The 23,572-nt window shown below is 45.2% G+C and overlaps 2 protein-coding genes across 5 annotated transcripts in view; one reads left to right on the forward strand and one right to left on the reverse strand.

The window, feature by feature from the left end:
* The window catches only part of SDHA (succinate dehydrogenase complex flavoprotein subunit A), a 29,439-nt gene extending 18,297 nt beyond the window's left edge, over window positions 1-11,142 (reverse strand). The window contains exons 1-5 of one of the 2 annotated variants that reach the window (XM_038583389.1): window positions 10,986-11,142; window positions 4,113-4,202; window positions 3,003-3,164; window positions 960-1,103; window positions 515-679 (exon numbers count right to left, since the gene is read on the reverse strand). In XM_038583389.1, the coding sequence (XP_038439317.1) occupies window positions 515-679; window positions 960-1,103; window positions 3,003-3,164; window positions 4,113-4,202; window positions 10,986-11,048 (624 nt within the window). In that variant the 5' untranslated portion in view covers window positions 11,049-11,142. The remainder of the gene's footprint in view (window positions 1-514; window positions 680-959; window positions 1,104-3,002; window positions 3,165-4,112; window positions 4,203-10,985) is intronic. The other variant, XM_038583390.1, reaches the window with a different exon arrangement.
* On the forward strand, window positions 11,092-22,312 carry CCDC127 (coiled-coil domain containing 127). 3 transcript variants are annotated; one of them, XR_005383725.1, is made up of 4 exons: window positions 11,092-11,246; window positions 12,744-12,874; window positions 21,115-22,000; window positions 22,118-22,312. XR_005383725.1 is itself a non-coding variant. In XM_038583391.1 (3 exons), exons 2-3 carry the CDS (start codon window positions 12,754-12,756, stop codon window positions 21,774-21,776), a joined length of 783 nt encoding a protein of 260 aa, XP_038439319.1. In that variant the 5' UTR covers window positions 11,092-11,246; window positions 12,744-12,753; the 3' UTR covers window positions 21,777-22,312. The 3 variants fall into 3 exon arrangements, 2 of the variants coding, with proteins under 2 accessions (XP_038439319.1, XP_038439320.1); XM_038583391.1 differs by having other exon boundaries at window positions 21,115-22,312; XM_038583392.1 differs by lacking the exon at window positions 11,092-11,246 and adding an exon at window positions 11,365-11,562 and having other exon boundaries at window positions 21,115-22,312.
* Window positions 22,313-23,572: the final 1,260 nt, after the last annotated feature.

The following is a 23,572-nucleotide window of genomic DNA, read 5'->3' on the forward strand; positions in this document are numbered from 1 at the left end:
TGTGACACACAATTCCACAGGGTGGGCAGATCCTGTCACATATCTGTCGATGCACGCAGCCAGAGAAGCGACTCCTGTCCTAACATTCGCTAATCAATAATGGAAATCAAGAGTTCAGAATACTGATTATTTGGCTACGCCAAAGTAGGCCCTGAGTATCCAGTAAGTACTGTCCCCCAAGTGTTAGTCCAGTCTAAACAGTTAAGGATTAAAACAAATCAATCAGTTCAGGAACTCAGAGGTACTGAGTCATAAAATACTTTTTCTGTTCTTACACTTGCAGTGCAGCAGATCACCGTCCAAACACGGTATAACGATTATCAATTTAATTTTCTAAAATAGGCACTTCTAAATTCATAATGACTACACACATCTTACCAAGTTACTGTGACCCCAGAGGCGGACACATTGACATTTTGACCTGTCCCCAGGGTGGCCTGTTTCCAACTTATCACCGCGCGCCTGTCCTAACCAGAGTGTGTCCTGTCACCCTGTGCACCCAGGGTGGCCTCACCCTTCCATACAACGTGTGCAGCAGCGAGTGGCCAGTGCGGTCAGCCACACAGCAGCACCGATGGGCCTGCCCGCCTTTCCCAAACTTGAGGCTCTGTCCACCAAAAGCACGCTGATAGATCCTTCCATCTTCAGTTCTGCTAAATGGCATGCCATAATTCTCCAGCTGTGAAATACAAAAACAAACACCTAGCACCTGGAAGGAATCAAGACTTTCATGGCGACTTTACAGTAACAATTTCAACATAAGCCTGCGAACCCCAAACCAATATGTCCTATAAAAATCTCAACACTTCAGAAAAGAGAAAAACTTTGTCATTAAATGAACTGAATGGTTGACAATAGAAAGGGTCTCCCTGTTGCACCCTCTCATACCCTTCTTTGGGCTGACCACATCTGCCTCAAAACCTCTCTTGTGTCAGAAACAGACCATGCGTGGACACTACCTCTACCACAGAAGCAGGGGCCTGCTCTGTCATGTAGTGGATGGCGTCCTGGTCCCCCAGCCAGTCGGAGCCCTTCACGGTGTCGTAGAAGTGCCACCTCCAGTTGTCCTCCTCCATGTTGCCCAGAGCAGCATTGATTCCTCCCTGCAAAGAGACAGCAACCTTACAAGCTACAAGGAGAGGCCCCAGTGGTATCTTCTAGGCTCATCCCAGAACTGGGTTCAGAAAAAAACAAATGCTTTCAACCTAACTGTCTGTAAGGGACCTGACTGCAGTAGGGGTACAGGACCTCCCTCAGCCTCAGTCCTCCCACCTAAGAAGGGACAAGAAGCCCAACTCCAGAGCTAACTGGAGGGTTCACAATGCTCATCACTTCCCAACCTGGCACATAACAGGTACTCAACAAATCTGTCTGGGATCATTTTATGACAGAATGTTGCTACTGGTATTTACAGGCATGTGTTACAGACAAGAAGTGCTCTGAACTCAGTCACAGAAAACGTCAGTACAGGGACAAGTGGAACGCACATTCTTCCTCTCCAGCTAAAACCGAGGAACTCCCCTCTTTCATAAGTAAAGGCGTATCTTACATCCCCCTCTGTTTTCCAATTGTTCCTCAGTCACCAAGCAACCCACACTGGGACTCTTTCCCCATTTGGTGCTACTGGGCCTCCATTTCCCGTTATGTTTAATTACCAGGAGAAGAGTCACTAGCAGAGCCAGGGGCTCTGCGAAAGACATGCAGCTAATATTACCAAGTTACTTCTTTCTCCTCCAACCCCTCCAAATGTAAACCCAAACATAATCCTGATAAAAAAAAAATGTGAAGTACCGGCATACTAGCAGAATAGAGAAAACCTTGTTTAAAATGACACAAAAATACTTGGCCTGGTGTACGCATAGATGCTGTTATTTTACTGCTATTATTATTAGTAAGAATCAGACCACAGACAGCCAGTCTTTTTGGAATCTCTACAAGTACAATTTTGATTTTTTTAAAGTCATCTCTACACCCCATGTGGGGCTCAAACTCTCGACTCCAAGTTCAAGAGTTCACACTCTACCAATGGAACCAGCCAGGCACCCCTGGAAGTACACTTTAGACTCTCCCAGGCCCCACCTGTCTTATCCTTCCCCCAACTAAACTTATTTTCTCTAGAACCAGCATTCAAGTTAAGCTATCCATTTCTTACTCTTTCTATTGTATTAATATTGCATTATCTGAACCTTGTATTATTTTGCATTATTTATAATTATGTTTACATCTACTTTTTCTTTTAGACAATGTATTCTCCAAAGGTATAAATTATTTATTTTTTAGTTTACAAAAACAGTTTCAGAACAAAATAACTGGGCAACTAAGTGCCTGAAGAACACTGCTGGATACTGGATACAGGGCTACAGCAGTAATCAGGGTAGATTTATTGGTTCCTGGAAAGTCACCACATACTCTGCTATCTCTATTAGGAAAAGTGTTCCAAATCCTGGAAAAAAACAATCCAGTAGGATTTTGGAATGCCCAACTAGGGTACTACCTACAGTGTGCCAAGAGAGAAAACTAAATTATAAAATCACCATACTTTTATCCTCTTCCTAAATTCTGAGCATGCAGACACCAGCATTCTTCTGTCATACACAATCATGCCATCAGCAAAGCTCATCACCATCATGGTTAATGAGGCCCATGCCGAGGATGCGGCAATAAACACGAGATTCAGGGAAAACAGGAAGTCCAGAGACAAGCTCATTTCAGATTGGGGAAGAAGTACACTGAAGACAAACCACAATGTGGGCAGGGGGCAAGGTGGGTGCTCAGAGAAGACCTGAGTGTAACTGGAGCAGAGAAGAGGTGAGAGGCTCCAGAGCGGCTCTAGCATGGGACTGGAGGCAGTACACGCACAGACACCCAAGGTGAGTGAGCTGACAGGGTGCAAGGAGCAAAAGGAGACAAATGTGGCTGTACTGTTGTGGGAAGGAGGCTTGTGGCAGGAGACTGCGCCCTGCTGTGCAGGTTCCAAACCACTAAACCACCCTTTCTCTTACCTGGGCGGCAACGGTGTGTGATCTGGTGGGAAAGAGCTTTGTGACGCAGGCCGTGTTAAACCCAGCCTCTGAAAGGCCAAATGCAGCTCGCAAGCCCGCCCCTCCAGCGCCTACCACCACTGCATCAAATTCATGGTCCACCACTGGGTACTGCGTAGAGATCTGGAAAGGAACAATTCACCTGTCAGCCAGGGACTATGGGTGCAGCGGCAGAGTTCAGGCACAACGGAAAGAGGCACAAAAGAGCAGCTGCGGCAAACAGGGGCCTCCACCCGGCGTATGTGGTGAGGGCAGCCCACCCCAACAGGCCTGCCAAAGGGACCACACTCATCCCGGCACCTGGAAAGCCCCCCAAGAGCTGAAATGCTGAAGAGGTACAGCCTCAAAGCAAGGAACTGCAGAAGCAAGGGAAAGCAACAACACAAATCAAAATACTAGTTCTAAATATGATTTTTCTATTCAATTATCCTCTTTTATATTTGTAGAAATATATACATACATATGCTTCTGAGAATCTAAGATAACACGGTGGAGATTGTGAGTCTCCTAACCAATGATCAGCAAGTTTCTTGTGACCATGTTAATATGGTGTTTCATTCAGGTAAGCATATTTCCAGTCCATCTGGGCAACCACCTCTGCACGGAGGAATGGAACCCTGAGTTTGACTGAGAAGGTACCACCAGCATTCAGTAACTACTGTGAGCTTATGAGAAAACAACCTGTGAACACATTTTAGTGTCTTCAGCAGAGAATAAGATGGGACCGGTAAACACAGAGAGCCTACACTGGAGTGGCTTCACAGTTCTATGTCACTCGTCACAGTAAATAATGTTCATCTGTCATTTTCATTCTATTATTTTGTGCTTTGATTGAAAGTTTACTCTGGTTTTAGATACCTACAAACTGCAAGCAAAAAGTGTTAACAACTATGCTTATATTTGTACAATTAAGTACTATATGCTAAAAATAATTTGAGCATCATTGGAATGAGAATTTTTTCCTTTAAATAAGAACTGTGTGTTATTCCAATATACTGAAAACTGGTATAGATCGTTACACCTCTAAGCCAATGATATCACTTATAAGGGAACAAAAAATTGTGAACTTACTGAATCTGAAACTTTAGCAGAGGACCTCTTATTCCCATCAATGGTGAAGTGAAAACTGCGGGTGCCTGTCTGCCATGCCGCCGGCCACTGCTGAGACACAGATGGAGAGCACTAAGTGTCTTAAACAGGGGACTAGTGACCAAAATTTCCCCTTAAGTTGTCAACCTCTTCAAGTACCCAGGTGCTCCCCGTTCACCTAGAAAGCTCAGCTGGGGTTAAGTAGAGGTACTTAACCCTGAAGGCTAGGGAAGGGCTAAAGACTTGGCACCCCAGGAAAATCCCTTCAGGATGAAGCCTGTTTCCAAACAGGACACTCATAGACTCAGACAGGAGAAGGCACAATTTCACGTTAATTTCTTAACTTAGAATTTTTTTTTAAAGATGTTATTTGTTTGACAGAGAGAGAGAGAGAGAGAGAGAGAGAGAGAGCGCGCGCGCGCGCACAATCAGGGGGAGGGGCAAAAGTAAAGGGAGAAGCAGACTCCCCATTGAGCAGGAAGCCCGATGTAGAGCTTGATCCCAGGACCCCAGGATCATGACCTGAGCCCCCACACGCAACCCTGAATTTATGATTCTTAGTGGAGAATGGGAAAGATTTACATTTTGCGAAAGTGGTAGTTTGCAAACAATGAAGCACTTTTACGGGATCCATCCTCTTCACCCTAGAGCACCACATGTTCTGCAAGGTTTTGTGCTTCATTTAGAAAAGCACTGGACAGTGTAGTGGGAGATCCGTTTTCTAGAAGAGGCTCTATTGCTTGTTGTGACGCCTAGGCACCAGTGGGATCATCCCTCCACTCTTAATGTGAGGACTCCAGGCCCAGAGGTGATCACAGACCTGCTTTACCACTCTCCACAACTGTTCTGGGCTTTAGGCACATCCTCTCTTGTCTGTCATACTCCACGGTGCTGTTCCCTCTGTCTGGACACTTGCCTCTGGCCTTTCCCTGGCTAACTTCTACAACTCTCCCAAGGTTTGGCTTAAATGTCCCACTCTATAAACACTTATTCAAGAAAACTAGTATTAATGAAATCACAGTCCAGCATGAGGCCACATTCTTCATATGTGAACCAACTTATGAGGCATGTCTTTCCATTCTGCTGACTGCATTTTAGAGAACGGATAAAATGAAATCTTAGTAATCTCACAAAGAAGTACATTTAACCATGACTAAAGACGATATAGATAGAGATAGAGATAGCTTGTAGAGATAACTACAAGTATTCTGCATTCGGGAGACACATTATTTATTGGGTAAAAAAAAATTATTCTGTAGGACAAACAAGCAGGGAATACAGGAAGAATATGGCAAAATACAAAATGAATTCTGTACAGTTTTGAACTGAAGGACTTCTTTCTAAGATTAATGGACTCCAGCCAATGCTGGACAGCTTGGCCACTTGCAAGTCACAGGTGGCTCCGACCTCTAGGTTTCTTCTAGCTCTGAGATGAAATGATGGCTGTCACAAATAGTTGACTTTATGCTGATAGCTCCAATTACAAATAAGTTTCTTGGATTTCTAAGTAGATCTTAACTGACAAAAGCAATATTCTTAAATTCTTCAATTTCAACTTTAAATATATTTGTTTTTATCGATATAAGCCAATTTTTCCCCAGAAAATGAATCTAAAAACTAAAAAGAATATTCTTCTGTTTTAGTATAATTTTAAAATTGGTAAAATCATATCTTAAACAAGTCAGAGAATTTTAATACAAATGTTCTTGAAAATTTTATAAAGTACAGTATAAAGGTATTAGCTTCAAAAAGAACAGTATATTTTGCAATACCAAACCGAAATTAAAATAGAAACCATGAGTCCATCCCCATGTCCCCACCATACCGCCAAAGGAGAGGGGAGGCAAGGCCATGAGTGCAGAGCACCCTGTCCCGCCTCATCTCCCTCAGGAGACCCACCGGCCCCACAGCAAATCTCTGAGTAATGAAGAAAACTAGATACTGTTTGCAAAATGCAACAATCCAAATGGCCATGGGCACAATTATAGAATTGTGGTGACAGTACGGGGAGACTGGTCCTGTTAACAGGAATGGTTACAAATTTGATCTCAAATAGTATATGGAGGAGGCAATTATGAAGGCCTTTGATCATAAGAATCTGGATGGGCCATACTTTGCAGATGTAAGCACAACACAAAAAGTAGCTGTATACATCTAGGAAAACCTCCAGAAATTTCTTCCTCTGGGCATTCTTCATAAAGTAAAAGTATATGAAACTGACAATAATATTGTCATCTACACAGAAAAAATACCTTTTAGGGGCTAATACTATAGAAAGATTAATTTTTGGATAAGGTCTTAAAAAAAAAGATTTATCTGAGAGAGAAAGAGTGTGCATGAGTTGGGAGCCTCATGTGGGGATTAATCTCAGGACCCTGAGATCATGATCTGAGCTGAAACCAAGAGTTAGATGCTTGACCAACTGAGCCACCCAGGCACCCATTTATCCCCTTGGACTATCAAAGAGTCATCACATAACTATTATATCTCCACATTATCATCTGGAGTGCCTGATGGATTGAAATCATTGTATGTAAGACCTGTTGTGAATTCACATCTATTTTAGAACCAAACGTGCAAAACATCCTATTGTTTAGAGTCTTTTATCTACAGATTAAAAATCACTTCATTTTCAGTAAAATGTTGTGATGTGAAATTTAAAGGCAAAATAAATCAATTTTTGTTTTTCCATTCTTTTATTTTCAGTATTCATTTCTTTCCTGGTATAATATGAAAGGCAAAGATGTTTATAAGACTTAAAGTACGTGAAACATAAAAAAAATACATATGGGTGATTACACTGTCCAGAGACACCGACAACATACACTTCTTCCTTAATTACATCTTTTGTATTCTAAGGGCACAAGTTCATTTAATGAAAAATGAAATATAAATCACTTTGGGTGATGATGCACTGTAGGTGGATGTATGGAAACACTGCTTTAGTGCACTGTGTTCTGTGTACTTTTTGCAAAGCTTGTCCAACTGTGAATTGCTAGTGAGGAATAGCACATTCGTTGAACATTGTTGGAGTATCAGTAAACTTATGGCCACCTGAACGATTTTAATTTGGAAAACTGAATAATCATATATATTAAATCCTATGAAAATAATCAACTTGAAAAAGATTTATTATACTGCAAAGCATCTTTTATATACAGGTTTTCCTAATTGAGCCCATTTTGTTCTGATCGTTAAGCTTACCTGTTTCAGTTGAACTACAAAAAAAAAATAAAAACAGTGAGACTGCCTAAGCATTTGTTTCTTCTTTCTAAGATGTTCATGTTGAATAAGGACACATATACACATACACACACATACACACACATGGCTAGCTTCAACAGTGGCAGCTATTATCATGAAATCTTTTTTTTTTAATTTTTATTTTTTTATTTTATTTTATTTTATTTTATTTTTTTTATTTATTTTTTATTTTTTTTTATTGGTGTTCAATTTACTAACATACAGAATAACACCCAGTGCCCGTCACCCATTCACTCCCATCCCCCCGCCCTCCTCCCCTTCCACCACCCCTAGTTCGTTTCCCAGAGTTAGCAGTCTTTACGTTCTGTCTCCCTTTCTGATATTAATTTTTATTTATTTATGATAGTCACACACAGAGAGAGAGAGAGAGGCAGAGACATAGGCAGAGGGAGAAGCAGGCTCCATGGACTGGGAGCCCGACGTGGGATTCGATCCCGGGTCTCCAGGATCGTGCCCTGGGCCAAAGGCAGGCGCTAAACCGCTGCACCACCCAGGGATCCCTATCATGAAATCTTTAACAAATTATCACACTCGCTGCAGAAAACAGAGTATTAGCTTTTAATCTAAATCTTACTTGAGCAATTTTAGAATTTGGAGAGTCCAGTAGTAACCCAAATTGTCTTTGATAAAACTCTTTTTGGGTCACTTATTAACATTTTAAAAAAAGATTTTTTTATTCATTCATGAGAGACACAGAGAGAGAGAGGCAGAGACATAGGTAGAAGGAGAAGCAGGCTCCATGCAGGGAGCCTGACATGGGACTCGATTCCAGGACCCTGGGATCACGACCTGAGCCAAAGGCAGATGCTCAACCACCGAGCCATCCAGGCGCCCCACTTACTAACATTTTTTAAGTTAAAGCTTCAAGCATTTTCCAACAGAACAACATAGAGAAGAATGAGGAAATCTACCTAAGAGGTAAAATTAAAGGAAACAGACCTTTTAATGGCAGGAAAGCACAGGTGAATGACAGTAAAAGGGAGAAAAAAGTGAAGAGAAGGGTGGAATCTAGCAAAGAGGACAGTCCTCATCTAGTAACAGGTATCTATGAATCATGAAAAGGAAATTGATCTACACAATCAGAAAAGCAGCCAATAAAGGATCTAAAAGTGGTTGCATGACTACACTGAAGGACCAAGGATGTGAGAAGATGGTTTGTGTGAACTAAATCCTCATTTAGCAGCACAAGTTGATGTCCGAAATGAAGAAAAATACACCTGCATATTAGCTAGAAAAATGTAGATAAACACCAGGGGAAATAACAGAAACAATTCAGAACTGATCCCACTGGGGAATAGACCTGGGGAAGGAGTGGGTCTTACTCCTTTTCATTTATAAAGTCTTCTGTACTCCTAGACTTTTTTCTTTTTTAAAAAACTCTGTGTAATTATTTTCATTAAAAATTTAAAGGTTTTTAAAATAGGGATGCTTAAAGTTCACAAGATTACCAAGCACAGCCTGGGAACTGTAGGCTATGGCTTTAGCAAGCACCCCCACACAGAGAAAGGGAGACTATCCTGGGTCTGGACTCAGGTCAGCCTGGCTGGCACCGGATTTTATACATTCCCCCTAGGTAGGTAGCCTCTGGAAAAATCTCTGCAACTCCAAAATAAGATGCATATCTAAGTTACATTTCAAAACTAAACCACAAGCGAACCAGAAAGACATCGCACAGAATGCAGAACTGAATGCCACCGCAGTATAATTACCCCAAGAAACAAAATGAAGTTACTACAATGGCCTAAATAATGCAATTCTAAATATATACCATTAAAACATATTCAAAATCATATATTTTAAGAAAAGAAACTGACTTATTCTAGAACAGTACTTTGGATATTCACCTTAAAGAATTTGAAAAATCTCATCTGAAGCAGTTAACCAGCAACTATTTATACTTATACTTTTGTTTCAGTAAACTAGTTTACAACAGTCTGCAAATTATGTCAGTGCATTGGGGTAAAAAAAATTAAACAAAGGCAAAATAGGTTTGACAATTTTGCGACTTGAAAGCAGCTTTAAGTATAAAATGACTTGGAAACATCATAGAATTGAACGAAATAAGATAAAGAAAAATTCTCCGTGGATTTTATTCAAATTATCCTCATCATGTACTCTCTATGCTGCATTTCTCAGTCAGGGATCATTTCTTTTTTTTGTTCTGCTAATTTAACGCTTATGTTTTTGCCAACCCTAAATTCCACTAAATATACTGCTTGGGACTGCAAAAGCTATCTTCATCAAGATATAAAGACTTTAAGACCAAAGGCATCTTCTAGGAGGCCTAAGTGGCGGCTCAATTTTGCTATTGGTCCACGGCCATCAGGTTCACTGGTGTGTGAACACAGGGTTGCAGGGAAGATTCAAGGAGATAACGGAGGGAAAGTGCCGGCTGCTAACAGCCTTGTCGACCAAGATCCCTGGGAAATCAGGCCAGCACAGGAGAAGTTTACACACCCTGACCTGCTGTGCTAACAGCTCATGGCCAGAATTCTTTCTGCCCAGCTTAAAGGACAAGGTTTTCATAAATCCACAAAAGGAGCTCCACCGACCGGCCTGAGGGTCGCAGTCTGCACGAGGACGGAAGCACCAGGCGGGGGATGACTGTGGACAGACCTATCCCGCTTGTCCCCAAACACACCCGTCAGTCTCTTCAGCTGACAGGTAGGAGCACCTGCAAGTCTGCTTAGGGACAGCTGACCGCGATGACCCCACCGACCGCGGACTCTGCACCCTCCAGCCACAGCAACTCGTGAAAGCCTGTAAACTGTCCTCCGGCGCTGGCGGGATGGCTGACCCTCCTCACGTGAACTGGTAAGACCTCTATTTCAGGACGGACAGAACTGCACGGCAGGGACAGGCGCGAGTCCGCGCTGGGACCCTCACCCCGTAATCACTAGCCGGGGAGGTGGGCCGTGTTGCGGGGCCTCCAGGGCTCGGGCCGGCAGGCCCCCGACGGTCACCACGCCTGCCCACCGCGGCTGCCCGGGGTCCGCGCACGCCCGGCACCCACGGCCCGGTGCCCACACGCCGCAGCGCCGGTCGAGGGCGGACCTTCTCGTCGGATTTCCTAGAAGCACGGAGAGCCCAGGACGGAGGCCCTACACGTACCGCCCAGTCCACGCTTTCCCCGAAGGGGCTCGGTTAGCGTACAGCGGCCAGCCAAGCCCCAGGGCGGGTGTCGGGCGAGCTCACCTCCCCCGCCCCGCCGCCGCTACCCGAGGCCCCAGGGCGCTTCTGGATTCCGAGGCCCCGGGGCACCCCCGGCCGCCACCCGTCCGAGCGACCGTAGCCCGCGAGGCCCCCGGCCCCCAGGCCTGGATCCCAGGCAGCGGAAGCGTCCCCGGGGCGGCACGCGGGGTCATGACCTTCACAGGGACGCAGACCCGCGGGCTCCTGGAAACTGCCCGCTGCCCTGCGGGTCGCCCCACCCTCCGGCGACCTCCTCCCCGCACCCGCCCGCAGACCCTCCCCAGGCCGGGGCCCTGCGGGCGGGGCGGGGCGGGGCACTCGCGTCCGCTCGGGCCCGCGGAGACCGTCCTGCGCCCCCCTCGATCCCCGCACCCTGCCCGCTCCGCGGCGAAGACTCACTGCTCTGGTCAGCGCCAGGCGCCGGGCGCCCAGCAGCCGAGACACCGCCCGGACCCCCGACATGTCTGTCCTCCACCGCGCTGTCCCACCAACCCCCGCGCCACACTGCGCCTGCGCATCTAGTCGCGCCCAGCCTAGGACGCGGGGACACCGCGCCTGCGCACCACGCCGCGACCCCGCGGTGGGGGCATCGCGCCTGCGCACAGGGTCCGCAGACCGTGCCGCTGAGGGCATCCGGAGCCGAGCGCTCCCCTCCCGGGGGTGAGTCGGGGGCCGGGCGGTGTTCGGTGGGGGGCCAGGGGTAGGTCAGGGCCTAGGGAAAAGTCGGGCGGACTAGGGGTGGGTCAGGGGTCGGAGTAGGTCAGGGCGCCGGGCGGGCGCTCCGGTCCACCCTGCGGGGGCCGCGGCGGTGGACACGGGCCGGTGACTCGGTGAGGGTCGGCGACCGGGGCTTGTCCTCCCTGACGCGCGCGACCTCGCCGCTGGTCCACCGAGCGTCTTTCCTTTGGGGCGTGCTTATGTAAGGTACCCGGATTCTTTTGTGGGACTGAGTGGCATGGGAAAGAAACCAAGAGTTGTAAGTACCGTTTTCACTTTCCTGTGTTTCGTGTTGTATTATTACGATCTTCCTCCTAATCCTCCTAATCCAGTGCTATGCAGCTTATAGGTGCACAGCTGTGTGCAATGTAATCTTAGAATTATTTTAATGAGTTAGTTTATGACAATCCATCCACTCCTATTTTATTGATGTTTAGGTGGTTTCCAAATCTTTGCCAATACTAAAGAAGCCTGTGAAGACTCTAACCATGTATAATTTGTCTTTATTTACGATTAGGTTGCTTTTCTTGGAATTGTATGTTTCCTCAGGCCCAGTGTCCTCCAAGTGGACTTTACTGGCTTGGAGGAAATGAGCACTCTTCTTTGCAGACTTACCTTGAGAGGTTTGCAGTTGAGTACTTTCAGATGACTAATTTTTTATTGTCTAGTTACCACAAACTGCTTAACGTAGTATTTTTGGCATTTATTGCCAATTCAGATTTTCTACTTTTAGATGTTAAGGGTTTACTGAAAGCCCCATTTCAATATTTCAAAACCCCATAACATTTTTCAAAATTGCACTGGTTTCCTTTTTTGTTATGTAAGCCTTGATTATTTCCTTTCTAATTAGTGTGTATTATTTGTGGCCCGCACGCAGAAATAAGCTGAAAGTCTCATCACTCCGTTTTGTGAAAATGCCCAACCTAGTGTAGGTATTCAGTAAATTGGTAAATCCATGTTAACAGTGACCCCAGCCTGGTTGCCAGGATACAGCCGGAGCTTTAAGCCAGGAGCATCTGTAATTGTGTTCATGCCACCAAGGTCAGGAGGCATGAGAGCCTTCCTAGCACCATCCATATCTCCCTGACACACCGCTGTGCCTCGGCCTCTCCAAGTCAGCACCACTGCCTGAAGCAGCCAGTGCTTTCTGCCTTCCTATTTACATATCTTTATATACAACTGTACTTCAAAGATTGTTTATATTAGACATTTTAACTTACTTTACTTGTATTTCACGTATTTGAGACCTGTTTCTCTCCCCAGCTGTGTCATGAGTGGCAATTGTGTGAGGCCTTGTTTTTTTTATTCCTCCTTCTTTTAATCCCCTAAGACGCAGTACTATGCAGCTTATAGGTAGAACTGAACGGAGTAGATGATACAATTGTGACAGATGCATTTTATTCCTTTTATATGGTTAATGGCTTTATTATTTACTTCAAGGTATATCTCCATGAATAACTTAAATGACCCCCCAAATTGGAATATCCGGCCTAATTCCAGGGCTGATGGGGGTGATGGAAGCAGATGGAATTATGCCCTGTTGGTTCCAATGCTGGGATTGGCTGCTTTTCGTAAGTCATGGCTTTCCTGACATTTGCATCTTGGGGCTAGAAGTGTGAATCTTAAAGATCTTGGGCTTTGGACCCTGGCAGGTGCAAGTGTACATCCTTGTATTATCCCATACAATGAGTCCGAGGCAAATTAATGCCCTGGGCCTCAGTCTCCCTATCCATGGAATCATTATGAGGGCTAAATAACACAAGAGACTCCATGTGGAGTGGGTTTTCGTCACTGTTAGCTCCCGTTCCAGACTTCACTGCTTGGAAGGGGGCTCTCTTGGTTCAGTTGCCCTCATAAGGACTGACAGGGAATAATAAAATAGGTGTAAAATAAAACAACAACAACAAAAAAGGGACACCTGGGTGGCTCACCAGTTGAGCATCTGTCTGCCTTTGGCTCAGGGTGTGATCCTGGGGTCCTGGGATCTAGTCCCACATCAGGCTCCCTGCATGGAGCCTGCTTCTCCCTCTGCCTATGTCTCTGCCTCTCTCTGTGTGTTTCTCAGGAATAAATAAAGAAAGAAAAAAGAAAACCAGTTTGGTCATCTTCATCTGTTTCATGTTTAGGGAATCAGTGTGAAAACCTCTGCTCAGTCTGGCCAGATTCTCTCTAATTTGAACTGACTTTGGGGAAGTCTAGTTTGAATATCACTTTGGGGAAATTACCAGTTACTGGTCGGTTATAATTATTCTAGCCTTTAGCTTTTATTTTCTACTACATGATAGTTTTCTATTATTTAGGAATTCGTATTATGTTTTATCATATCCCACAGTTCTGGGTTGGCACTTAAGAATATGAGAAACCAACTAATTGGAAGAAAAGCATGAGCTCCTCTCTATTTGCAGTGATACTTCTATTTATTCATTCATTCATTCGTTCGTTCGTTCATTCATGAGATACAGGGAGAGAGGCACAGACACAGGCAGAGAGAGAAGCAGGCTCCATGCAGGGAGCCCAATGCAGGACTCGATCCTGGATCTCCAGGATCATGCCCTGGACTGAAGGCGGCGCTAAACCACTGAGGCCACCCAGGCTGCCCTGCAATGATACTTTTAATGGAGAGAGAGCATCTCAAGCAAAGTCCCCCCTGAGGCAGAGTTTCACACAGGCTCGATCTCATGACCCCAAGATCATGACTGGAGCCAAAGCTAAGAGCCACACAGGCACCCCTTGGCAGTATAATTTCTGAACTATGTAGTAAAACGTTTTTGGAGAATCTTTACAGAAAACTTTTAACTTTTCATTCTTATAATGCTACCTAAGCAAGACAATAAAGAAGAAAAAACAAACTATTCCTTGACCCTTTTCTGGGACAGAAACAACATTTCAAAAGTACAAGAAGGCAAGAACCTCAAATAGTAAAAGTTGTTATGCAAGGCTATAAAAGCTAGAGTCTGGAAAACAAAGGGAACATGAGAGTCGCTCCAGGGCCTGTCCCAGCCTCAAAACTAATTAATCGTTGTTAGTCAGTGTAATTTAATGTTAAGCCTTCTAAGTCACTCATCGAATTCATCACCCTAGCCACAGGCAACAGGTAGTGGTTCCAAAGGTTAGGAGAATTTGCAAGGTGGCAGGCTGGTGAGCTTCTAAGTGGCAACACCCTTAGGGCTGGGTTTGGATCTGCCCAGTTCCTGGCCTAGGAGCAGGCACTGTGCAGATCACTGAATCGCAAAAACCACCTGCTCCTGTCAGCCTCCTTGGGAGTCGATGTTTAGTTTTTTAGGAAAGTGCCAAAATGTTTTCCCGGGTGGCAATACCATTTTGCATCCTTATCAGCAGTATGTGAGTGATCCAGTTTCTTGGCATCCTTACCAGCATTTGATGAGGTCACTGTTTTATTTTACACCCTTGTGGGTTTTTTTTTTTTTTTTTCACCCTTGTGGGTTTAATTTGCATTTCCCTGATGGCTAATAATGTTGAGCATCCTTTCACATTCTTATTTGCCATTGGTATAGCCTCTTCTGTGAAATGTCTCTTTCTGTCTTTTGGCCATTTTCTAACTATGGTTTTTGTGTTGAGTTTTGAGAGTTTTTACTATATTCTGGATTCTAGTATTTTGCTGGATTTCTGGTTTGCCAGTATCTTCTTCCACTCAGTAACTTGTTTTTCCGTTCTCTAAATGGGGACTTTTACAGAGCAAACTTTTTAATTTTGGTAAGTTTGGTCTTTTGATTTTTTCTTTGATGGATCATGCTTTTCTTCCAGAGAGCTCATCACCTAGCCCTAGATCTCAAAGATTCTCACATTGTTTCTTGAAAGTTTAGTTTTACATTTTATCATTTTATGTGTAAGTCCATGATCCATTTTGAATTAATCTTTTTTTTTTTTTTTTTTTGTAGTATAACATATGACACTTAGGTTTTCTTTCTTCTTTTCCAATCTGTTTCCTGTTTGTCTTTTATTTCCTTTTACTTTCTTGCACTGGCTAACGCTTCTAGGCCTCCACTGAGAAGTTCCCATTTTCTTTTTTCTTTTTTTTTAATTTTTATTTATTTATGATAGTCACAGAGAGAGAGAGACAGAGACACAGGCAGAGGGAGAAGCAGGCTCCATGCACCGGGAGCCCGACGTGGGATTCAATCCTGGGTCTCCAGGATCGCGCCCTGAGCCAAAGGCAGGCGCTAAACCGCTGCGCCACCCAGGGATCCCGAAGTTCCCATTTTCTAGGAAGAGCGTTCGATCTTCACCATTAAGGGCCATGTTAGCTATGGGTTTTCATAGCTGTTCTTTATCAAGGCAAGGAAGCTTCTCCTCAGGTTTTCTTTTCTTTCTTTCTTTTTTTTTTAAAGATTTTATTTATTTATTTGGTAGGGAGAGCACAAGCAAAGGGAATGTCAGACAGAGGGAGAGGGAGAAGCTGGCTCCACTGAGCAGAGAACCTGATGTGAGGCTCAATCCCAAGACCCTGGGACCACAACCTGAGCCAAAGGCAGATGCTTAACTGACTGAGCCACCCAGACATCCCAGTTTTTATTTTCTTTTTGAGTTTTTATCACCTATAGGTGTTGACTTTTGTCAGATGTTTTTCTGTATCAGTTGATGGGATCATGTGATTTTTTTTTTCATACTATTCATATGTTGGTTTACATTGATTGATTTTTGAATATTGAACCAGTCTCACATTTTATAAGTAATCTCTACTTTGGGATGGGGGGACACCTGGGTGGCTCAATCGATTAAATGTCCGACTCTTGGTTTCAGCTCAGGTCATACATGTTCTCATGGGTCTTGCTTGGGATCCAGCCCTTTGTCAGGCTGTGTGCTCAGCAGGGAGTCTGCTTGAAGAGTCTCTCCCTCTGCCGTTCCTCTGCTCATGTGCACTTGCTCACACTCTCTCTCAAATAAATAAATAAGCCTTTTTTTGTTTTAAGATGTATTTATTTATTAGAGAGAGAGAGAGACAGATAGTGACAGCACAAGCAGGGAGGAGAGGGAGAAGCAGGCTGCCCCTGTAAGCAGGGAGTCTGATACGGGGCTTGATCCCAGGACCCCGGGATCATGACCTGAGACCAAGGCAGATGCTTAACCAACTGAACCACCCAGGCACCCCAATAAATAAACCTTAAAAAACAAATCACTTTGTCCTGCCATATAATCTTTCTTATATATTATAGAATTATGTGCCAGTATTTTTTTTTAATTTTTTAAAAGATTTTATTTATTTATTCATGAGAGACACAGAGAGAGAGAGGCAGAGACACAGAGACCAGGCAGAGGGAGAACCAGGCTCCACGCAGGGAGCCCAAGGCAGGACTCGATCCCGGGCCTCCAGGATCTTGCCCTGAGCCAAAGATGGTGCTGAACTGCTGAGCCACCCGAGCTGCCCTAATTTTTTTTTTAAGAGAGTACAAGAGTGGGGGAGGGACTGAGGGAAAGGGTCAACCAGACTTGGTGCTGAGCACGGAGCCTGACACAGGGCTCAATCCCACAACCCCAAGACCATGACCTGAGCCAAAATCAAAGGTTGGATGCCTCAATCAAAAGAGCCACCCAGGTGCCCCCAAAATTTTACTTATTTTTCACATGGTAAATAGTGTCATAAATCACCTTTTAAAAAGACTGCACCAAAATAATACTTATATCAACTATATCCTAGGAAAATAAATAGCTTTAAAATACTTAAAACAGGTAATATTTAACTTTCAAAAAGATAATAACAAAACATGTACACAGATCTAGACAATCGGACCTCACCCACAGTAAGAAACGATAAGTACTATGGACACATTGAAAATACATGTTAAGTATTAGGATGCTGACTGGATGCAGTGGAGGTGTTACAGATTTCACGGTGCTTATTCTTGACAGAATTGTCTGAAGAATGACTTTAAAACTTTCTGAGTGGCAGAAGACAGGACAGTTGGCCAGAAAGAAGCATGTCTTCGTTTCCTGGAACACTTCTTTTACAAAGGCAGTCAACCAGTCCCAAAAGTTTAAGTACAGTGACATATCTGGTTTTAAATGAAATTCCTGGAAAGCTTTTTAAAAAGCTGTTCCGGGGATCCCTGGGTGGCGCAGCGGTTTAGCGCCCGCCTTTGGCCCAGGGCGTGATCCTGGAGACCTGGGATCGAATCCCACGTCGGGCTCCCGGTGCATGGAGCCTGCTTCTCCATCTGCCTATGTCTCTGCCTCTCTCTCTCTCTCTCTCTCTCTCTGTGACTATCATAAATAAATAAAAATTTAAAATAAAATAAAATAAAATAAAATAAAATAAAATAAAATAAAATAAAATAAAATAAAATAAAATAAAAAGCTGTTCTGTATTTTCTATACTGAAGGATGGTTAAGTACTCCGCAAACTGCACAGTTCTTTCATCCTTTAGTAGGAGGTTAACACTGGCCATTCCTACTAGAAATACTCTTTTTTGCCCAAAGTTTCACATAATAAATGAGTAGGTCAGTGGAGGAAACAGCACCAATAAAAAGCTCACGAAGCCACCATCCCAGGCAGAGAGGTGAGTTACTGGAACTACTTAGGTAAAAGAAACTCCCACTGTTATAATAACTTCAACTCAATCTAACCTACCTATAATCCACTTTCATATGCTGCACATTGAAGAAAAACACAGTAGATGGAATATAACTGATGTCAAAACAGGAGTTTGGTCCACATCCACCAGATATATAGCAGCCATTTTACTCAGGTCAGGAGAGGTTTTAGAAAGTATATCATCTAGCTGCAGACAGACAGGATCCTCATCTCTCCCAAACCTGGGGATCAACCCCTTCTCTGCGGTACTTTTTATTGCGTGGTCTATTTCTTTTTTGCTATTTAGCTTGGGCAACAGGAAGCTCATCTTGAAATAATCCAAATATTAATCCTCGCTGTCAATCTTCATTTGTACAGGTCACCTCTTGCTCTTCCGCTTCAGTGGCGTCCGCGACCCTCCTGTCCAAAAAAGTCAGGACGTCGGCCATGTGCCAGTATTTTGTTCAGGGTTTTTTATGTCTTTGTTCATATGGGGTTTGTTATGGGTTGTTTGCTCTTTGGAAGGATTCTCTCTTCTTACACTTACTTCAGCATCATATTTTTTATGTCAGTTATATTTTTCGGTTCAAAATATTCATTTGCTCATTTTTATATCTCCTATCTCTGTGCTTAGACTTTGTATTATCATGCTTGCCCTTAAACTCTTTGTCAGGTAACCCTAACATCTCTGTCCTCTCAGTATTGGCATCTACTGATTATCTTTTTAAATTCAATTTGAGATCTTTCTGGTTCTTGGTATGAAGAGTGATTTTCCATTGAAACCTGTGTATTTTGGGTATTATATCATGAGGCTGACCTTTTATTTGGACATTCAACGGCTTCTTGGACAAGAAGACTCTGGCAGGGGAAGAGTGGTGCTGCTGCCTCACTCCCAGGTGGGGATGGAAGTCCAGGCTCCCCACAAAGCCTCCTGTCCACAGGCACCCAGACGAAGGGTCCCCTCATTCCCAGTGGGCAGGTGTGGGAGCTGCAGCTCCTGCAGGGTCTTGCGGCTGGGAGAGGCAGGAGGGTCTTGTTACTGCTGCCCCGTTGGCCACCTCTGACACCACCCCAGGGGAGCAGGAGGGGCTCCCATCAGCCTTTGCCTGGCGGGTGGAATGGGGCCGCAGTACCTCTGTAGCAGGAGTAGAGTGTTTATTATCAAAGCTCTGTCCTGCTAGGCCACCTCTCTAGCCCTTTGGCCAGAGAGAGCAGGCTTACACTATGGCTTTTTGAAGGGAAGTCTTCACTGTTGGCATTTCAGCTCCAAGTCTGGGAGTGTGAGGCTGAACAAAACCCCAGGGACTCAGAATCATAGTGTTCTTTGGGTCCCAAGGTCCCTGGCCAGTCCACCCACGGTTCTCCACCTTTCAGAACCCCATTGTGTTTGTTGTACTTATAGTGCAACAAACTGCTGAGCAGGCTTCTGACCCTGCTGAGCAGGAAGACTAGGAAAGTACTCTGTTCCATTCCCTCAAAAGCAGGAGGCTCCCCCCCCCCCCCCGCCTTCGGAATCTATCTAGGACTCTGCACACTTGTGTCTGCCTGGAGTCATAAGGTATGGTTCTCCAGGACCAGACCCAGATGTAGGGTTTTTCCATTTTGCTTCCACACTTTCCTCTGCATACCTCCCTTGTCATCACCCCTGCATGTGTCCCACCTCCTCCAGGAGGCCTTCCTGATTCAGTGCTACCTACCCCAGATGCCCCGATAATTATAGCGTACCTCAGTTCTGTGTGTTCTGTGTTTCAATTGTGGTTCTTTCATTAGATCATCCCTGGATTATGGCAACAGTGGCCTCCTGGCTCTGGTTCCCTCTGTGACCATCTGCCCCCTCCTGCCTCTCATCTTCCAGTTCTTATCAGAGTCTTTGAGGACTTGTATTGTTCAGCACCTGCTGGCTTCCAGAGCCTGCTCTAGCTTCTCCTTAACAGAGCCCATCACTCCTGGAAGTGATCTGCTCAGAACATGTGATGCCCACTCAAGTCCCTGTTCATTCTGCCAGAGGAACCTTTCTATTTTTTTTTTAATACTTCTTTATTTATTTGTGAGAGAGACAGAGAGAGAGGCAGAGACACAGGCAGAGGGAGAAGCAGACTCCTCACAGGGAGCCTGATGCGGGACTCTCTCTATCCCAGGACCCCAGGATCACGCCCTGAGCTGAAGGCAGACAGATGCTCAACCGCTAGGCACCCAGGTGTCCCCAGAAGGACCTTTCCTACCAGCCGCTCCTCATTTTTCCAGACTGGTTCCCATTCACCTCTTTTGGGAACCCCTCCCAACTGCACCCCAGACTGAATTAGTCCTTCTTTCCTCCACTTCACACATACCCCTCTGTGCTCATCAAATGATCTTGTAACTGCTACTCTACTGGTCATCTCCCTTGCCTGTGAACTTGGGTGAAAGGAGGAGATAAAGATGCTATATGTTGGCAATAGGACTTAGTTGAGGAAGGAATATGTTCGGTTTTATGCTTATAGAGTTGGGGTGGTAGCAGCACTTCCAGTGGAAATGACTTTCAGGTGTATGGAAATACTGCCTTGGAGGTGGTTGGTGTCATGGGCCAGTGAAGATTCCCAAGGGACACAGGGTAAGAAGACCCAAATGGCAACGACACCACCTTGAATGTTGGGGATGGAAAAGGAACCTCCCTGGCACTGGATTTCTCCATGCAGCAGAGGACAGCCTCCTCAGTCTGTCCCATGCTTGTGAGAGTCAAGTTTCCCTGGTTTGGGGAAAGGGAGCCAGACCATGTGTTGAAATTGAACATCTTACTCCACCTTATTTGTATGTACCCTTGTCAGAATAGAAGCGAGCATCTTGGACTTGGGCTACTTACTGGAGATGACCAGGCGAGTCTGAATGTACTTTGCAATCACTCAGTTCTGTAATCACCCACCAGTAATACAGGAAGCATAGCAGTATTGACCTTTAAACTTTGCCAATAGGACGTGGGGGCGCTGTGGCCAGAGTACACAGCCGTGGTGGGCTTGAGAGTGAAAGAAAGCCATGGGAGATTTTTTCAGCCATAGAAGAGGAGGCTGGAAGGGGAACTGCCAGCAACCTTGTCACACTTGTCTTTTGGTAGCCCGTATTTAATTTTAAGATAAGAATTTTGATGATCATATGGCTTTATACAAAATGTTATCCGTACCTTTCAAGGCTTAAGATTTTATTGAAGTGCTGTCCTTAGGTGCTTTAGATTTTCAAAATAAAGATTATAGAACCTTAGCTCAGACTGCTTATTAAGTGTGTTTTTCCTCCCCAATTTATTTGTGTCAGGTTGGATATGGTCTAGGGAGTCCCAGAAAGAGATAGAAAAAGAGAGAGAAGCGTACCGTCAGAGAACAGTTGCTTTCCAGCAGGATCTCGAAGCCAAGTACCACGCTGTGATCTCAGAAAACCGGCGTGCGGTCGCTCACTTGTCTTTGGAACTTGAAAAGGAACAAAATAGAACGACCAGTTACCGAGAAGCCCTCATCTCTCAGGGGCGCAAGTTGGTAGAAGAAAAGAAGCTTCTGGAACAGGAGCGGGCTCAGGTCATGCAAGAGAGGAGACAGTTGCAGCCCTTGAGAAGCGCGTATCTGAGCTTTCTGGAAAAGGAAGATGACTGGCAAAGGAGGGCCAGGCTTGTGCTGAAAGAGTTTGAAGACGCGCTTACAGAGAGACAGAACATCTACTGCAGCCTGCTCCTGCCCCGGGGCAGGCGGCTGGAAATTGAGAAGAACTTACTGGTCCGAGCAGCCACTGACCCAGTTGCCGCGGACCTGCAGATGGCAGCTGGCCTGACCGACATATTTAAGCATGACACATACTGTGGCGACGTCTGGAATACCAACAAACGCCAGAACGGGAGACTCATGTGGCTGTATCTCAAATACTGGGAGCTAACTGTTGAGCTGAGGAAGTGTCAGAGAGTCGAGAAAGCCATCCTGGAGAAGTAGGGTAGGAGTGAAGTACGTCTTCTGTGACGCATTGGCGTGTTCTCAGCTGCTTCTGCCACACGCACCCCCAAGTGTTCTTCCACTCTCGCCCCCCGTCTGAGCAGGGACACGGGGTCTCTTCCTGGCCCTCTTCAGCTACTAAGGATGCAGTTTCTCAGGAGGATTTTTTTAAGCTGTAATATTTTATTAGGCTGAACTGTATAACCTCGTATCTCTGTTGTAGGGTAAGATTGTTTTTAAGAAAGTCGAATACAGTATTGATCCTCACTGTACATTGTTTTCTGTCTGTTTTTATTACTCCCTAAATAAATTGTTTTCTCCTCAAATGTTTTCTCTCCTAGAATTATAAATAGAAGTTGTCAGGTGATGGATAGAACTGCCGAATGAAGACAAAATAGTAACATATCCAGGTTTCCTGCGGCCATGAGCATCCCTCGTATGTTTTTGGGATTTGGCTTGTGTCTGTATTTAGTAAGCACATATTATTTATTAGCAATGATATATAATAAAAAATACTTGCCATTTAAAAGCAACAATGCCACCTATGAGTGTAATTCTTTACTCTTCATAAAATGTTTTTACATAGATTATCTCCATTTTACCACAAACTGATCAAAATGAGGCACTGGCCCATTTTTCACAAAGCTAACGTGAGTCAGCCTCTCACACATCACCCTTGTAATCCCAACCGTGATCTTAGCAGTACATGAGAACGATGTGTAGGAAAATCAGCAGAGGGTGGGGCGCCTGAGTGGCTCCACCTTCAGCTCGGGTCCTGAATCCTGGGGTCCTAGGATTAAGCCCCATGTAGGGCTCCCTGCTCAGCGGGAGTCTGCTTCTCCCTCTGCCTCTGTGTGCTCACTTGCTGTCTCTCTCTCTCTCTCTCTCTCTCTCTCTCTCTCTCTCAAAATCTTAAAAAAAAAAAAAAATCAGAGGGAAAGGTACATGGGGCCAAGTGAGGGGAGTAGGAATCGTCCCCCATTTGGAACCCCCAGAGACAGCCCAGTGTCTCTGGTGAGGACTGGACGCATGAGTATCTTCTGCTGGGCATGCACCCAGGTTGCCGGTAACCCCTCAAACTGCACAAAATTTAGACACGTGGGCTGCGCTTACTGCCCAGTGGTAGGGACGTCCTCCCCAAATCCAGGTTCTGCATCCCAGCCAGGGGCCAGCCTCGCAGCAGGCTTTCAGAGGGCCTGCAGCCTCCTCGCAAAGGTGAGGCAGCTGGCAGTGGGGTTGGGAGAGGCCGCACAGCTCCAGAGCTGCTGGTGACTTTGATGCACTTGCATTGCAGCCTGCCTGTCTGTGGCAGCAACACAAACTCAGAAATTCCACTCTGACAAGACTCTTCCTATCTGATTGTCAGGAGAGCTGGATTTGGTGAGGGCTTCCTGCACACTTCTTGGTCTGCGGGGTTTGTGCTCACGTGTGGATTTTAGACTTGGGAACACTTGCAGATACAAAGTGGCTTGGAGCTGCAGTGAGAGCCCCGTGGGGCTGAGCTTTTCCAGCTCTGCTCTTGGCCTCTGTGTGCTGCGCCAGCTTCATGCTTCCCTTCTCCAGCGGCTCCCAGTCTCCCATTTGTGCTCTGCTGTCACCCACCCTGCCCCAGATCCAAACAAAAATAACTTCGGTAAATCTGAACTAAAAAGTCTGCCTGGCTATTTGTTGCCCAGTTGTATCCATCGGTTCCTCCTACTGCGCTGACTCTCCAGGTACCCTCGGATAAACCGCCTAATGCTTTCTCTTTGGTTTTACTTTAAGAGGAAAATTCAGGGGCACCTGTGTGGTACAGT

The sequence above is a fragment of the Canis lupus genome, chromosome 34, assembly GCF_011100685.1.
Source record: "Canis lupus familiaris isolate Mischka breed German Shepherd chromosome 34, alternate assembly UU_Cfam_GSD_1.0, whole genome shotgun sequence".
NCBI lineage: Eukaryota > Metazoa > Chordata > Mammalia > Carnivora > Canidae > Canis > Canis lupus.